The following is a 2,931-nucleotide window of genomic DNA, read 5'->3' as shown; positions in this document are numbered from 1 at the left end:
CTGTAATGCATAATCAACATCGTGTATTACTGAAATAATACGTGTCAATAGTCAAAACTTCATCTATTAGCCGGAAGGTTTTATTTTTTAAAACCAAATCTCTAATTTTGTCGATATATAACATCAAAGACGTGGACTCCTCTGTAAATCAGGGATCGTTCGGATGCACCGTTCAGGTTCAGTTACTCGATCAAATTGAGCCATCAAACTGAAGCTCTGATTGGTGAAAAAAGACCTGAGGTGAGGATGCGACCAATGAGAGGCCCAATTTGAAGGCTTAATTTGATCGTGTAACTGGACCTTTAGAAACTTTCGGAGCTTTAACTCGGTTTATACATCACTTCGAGCTTCTAAAAGTGGCTCTAGAGTACCTGGATAGCGAGAGTATGGACAGATCGCTTCATTAAAAAAAAATCCCTCATTTTTTCGATAGATAATATCAAAGACGTGGACTCCGCTGTAAATTAGGGACCGTTCGGATGCACCGTTCAGGTTCAGTTACACGATCAAATTGAGCCATCAAACTGAAGCTCTGATTGGTGGGGATGGCCACAAGGGCCGCGGCCCATGGCGGCAAAAGGGGGCGGCAAATTTTGCAAATTTTTTAAATATAAGTATGAAAAAAAAATCGGATTCAGAAAAAAATTACAAACGAGAAAAGGTGACAAAATCTCTCATTCCCTGAGAGTATAGCAATTTCTGATTTTTTCCTCTTTCGTTGATACAAGACACAGCACCTTTAATTAGTCGAGTTAAGAGAGAAACCAAACACGCAATATCGTTTGGAACGGCGCGGCGCAGAGAGCAAAGATGACGAGGACTTGAGATGAAAAGGAGAAACCCTCGGCGCGGCGCGGCGGTCGGCATGTAACACATATCAGCGCCTACAAGACTGCATGAATACTTCACGCATTGCGTCAAACACAGTGCGGTTAGCGTGAAACGCATAGCGCCTACAAGACTGCATGAATACTTCACGCATTCCGTTAAAGACAGTGCGGTCAGCAGCGGTTGGCGTGAAACGCAAAGCACCTACAAGACTATAGGAATACTTTACGAATTGCGCCAAACCCATTGCGGTCAACGCGACGCGGCGGCAGAATTCCGATCTCCGTTCCCTCTCTCATTCCATTTGCCGCTTGCCGTACCTCCAATTCTGTCCATTCCAGTTTATAATCTTTGCAATTGGTGAAAATGCAATCTTTATTCCCGTTTGTGACACTGTGATGGCCCAAAATACGGGAACCAATCAGAAATGGATTCACAATGTCTTTACTCTCTGTATAAAGGGTCTCTAGATCTTCTTAACTGGTTTAATTTTATTTGTAAACTGTACCAACCTCCTGTGGGACCGCTTCCTCCTGCCGCGGTCGATTTCTAAGAAGAGCTTGCTCCCGCTCGAAGCGATCCCTGTCGAAGTCAGGCTGATTAGGTCGATTTTGGTTAAAGAGAGCGGCCTGTCTCTGGCGTTCCATTTCTGCTCTACGCAACAATTCGCGCTTTCTCTCCTCCTCCTCGTCATCATCGTCATCGTCATCGTCGTCGTCCTCTTCACGCTTTTTCCTCTGGAGGAAGTTGGGGTTGGGGCCGAAATCCAGATTCTGGTTCCGCAGAGGGAAGATCGGCCTTTGCTTGCGAGCTTTCTGCTCTGAGGAACGACTCCGACTCTTGCTCGAGTTGCTCGAAGATCGTTTCCTCTTCTTGGATCGGGATGAAGATGACGAACTCCCACCTGTTTTCAACAACCAATATATTAGCGACTTCCGCATTGAAAAAAAAATGAGATGCTGAAGATAGCGTTAAAAAATGTGTCTGGTCATCCCTATGCTGATAGAGATGTTGCATGTGTGAGGGATTTGTGATTTGACCATTGATTCTTATGTAAGAGTTCGCGAGAAACACGACGGTGCCACTAGTTTTCTCTGAAATCATCTCCCGAGCTCAAAAAAAGCTCTCAAGTTGAGCCTAAAATGGAGGGGATATCCCACCCTACCCTGAGAATCCACCTCTACATCAAAACAAACTCTCCATGCAAAGATAGGGAGCAAATACATTAGCAGTGATGCCGTGTTTTCAGTTTTGGAGTCCTCAAATAAATTGGCAACACTGCCAATGTCTTTTCTCCCTATCTTTGCATGAAGAGTTTGTCTTGATGTAGAGGTGGACTCTCAGGGTAGGATGGGATATCTCCTCCATTTTGGGATCAACTTGAGAGCTTTTTATGAGCTTGGGAGTTGATTTCAGAGAAAACCAGTGGCACCATCGTGTTTCTCGCGAACTTTTACATAAGAATCGATGGTCAAATCGCAAATCCTTCACACATGCAATATCTCCATTTGGACGTATTTCTATCAAACGGAACTAAGCGCCATAGTGGGAGGAAGGTAGAGGGGGGCTTGGATTGGCGGCGGAAACGGGCGTCTAGCTCGTTCCGTCCTATACTCGCAACGCTTTTCCATGGCGCTTAGTTCCGTTTGACAGAACGCGCTATCCGGATTCTAAATTCCTCAGAAGGAACTCAAATTGGCGCTTAGTTCCGTTTAAAAGAAATACGTCCATTTGACTGTCTACGCCGGTAACTTTACACCCTCGGAATGCAGACTTATCTGCGGAGGCAGTCAAGTCACCAAATCGATGGCCAAACGGCGCTTTTTTCCGCTCCTATTTTATTTTTATTTTGTTTTTTAAATTTGGAGTGTTTTTATATAAACCTTCCACATTTTGGAATGGGGCGAATTTCAAATTCATTCTGCACTTAAGAATCATATTTTATCCGCACGTGGATTGCAGCAAGGATCAAGGAAAAAGTGTCTGTTACTTTAATCGACACTTCCCAGCTTGATACATGTACTTAAATATGTATATCATGATAATGTAGGTCAACCCATCACTCTTTGTGTAAAAAAATTAGGAAGTAGCTTTTGTCATTCA

The 2,931-nt window shown here is 43.9% G+C and overlaps 1 protein-coding gene across 2 annotated transcripts in view; it reads right to left on the bottom strand.

Moving 5' to 3' along the window:
- Positions 1-2,931, bottom strand: part of LOC140225804 (uncharacterized) — a 71,306-nt gene that overhangs the window by 4,082 nt on the left and 64,293 nt on the right. For both annotated transcript variants that reach the window (XM_072305744.1, XM_072305745.1), the window contains exon 3: positions 1,341-1,732. In XM_072305744.1, coding sequence (XP_072161845.1) covers positions 1,341-1,732 — 392 coding nt within the window. The remainder of the gene's footprint in view (positions 1-1,340; positions 1,733-2,931) is intronic.

This window comes from Bemisia tabaci, unplaced genomic scaffold (genome assembly GCF_918797505.1).
Source record: "Bemisia tabaci unplaced genomic scaffold, PGI_BMITA_v3".
In the NCBI taxonomy this organism is placed as follows: domain Eukaryota; kingdom Metazoa; phylum Arthropoda; class Insecta; order Hemiptera; family Aleyrodidae; genus Bemisia; species Bemisia tabaci.
The sequence above is the reverse complement of the archived record's forward strand: the minus strand, read 5'-3'. Positions and strand labels throughout refer to the sequence as shown.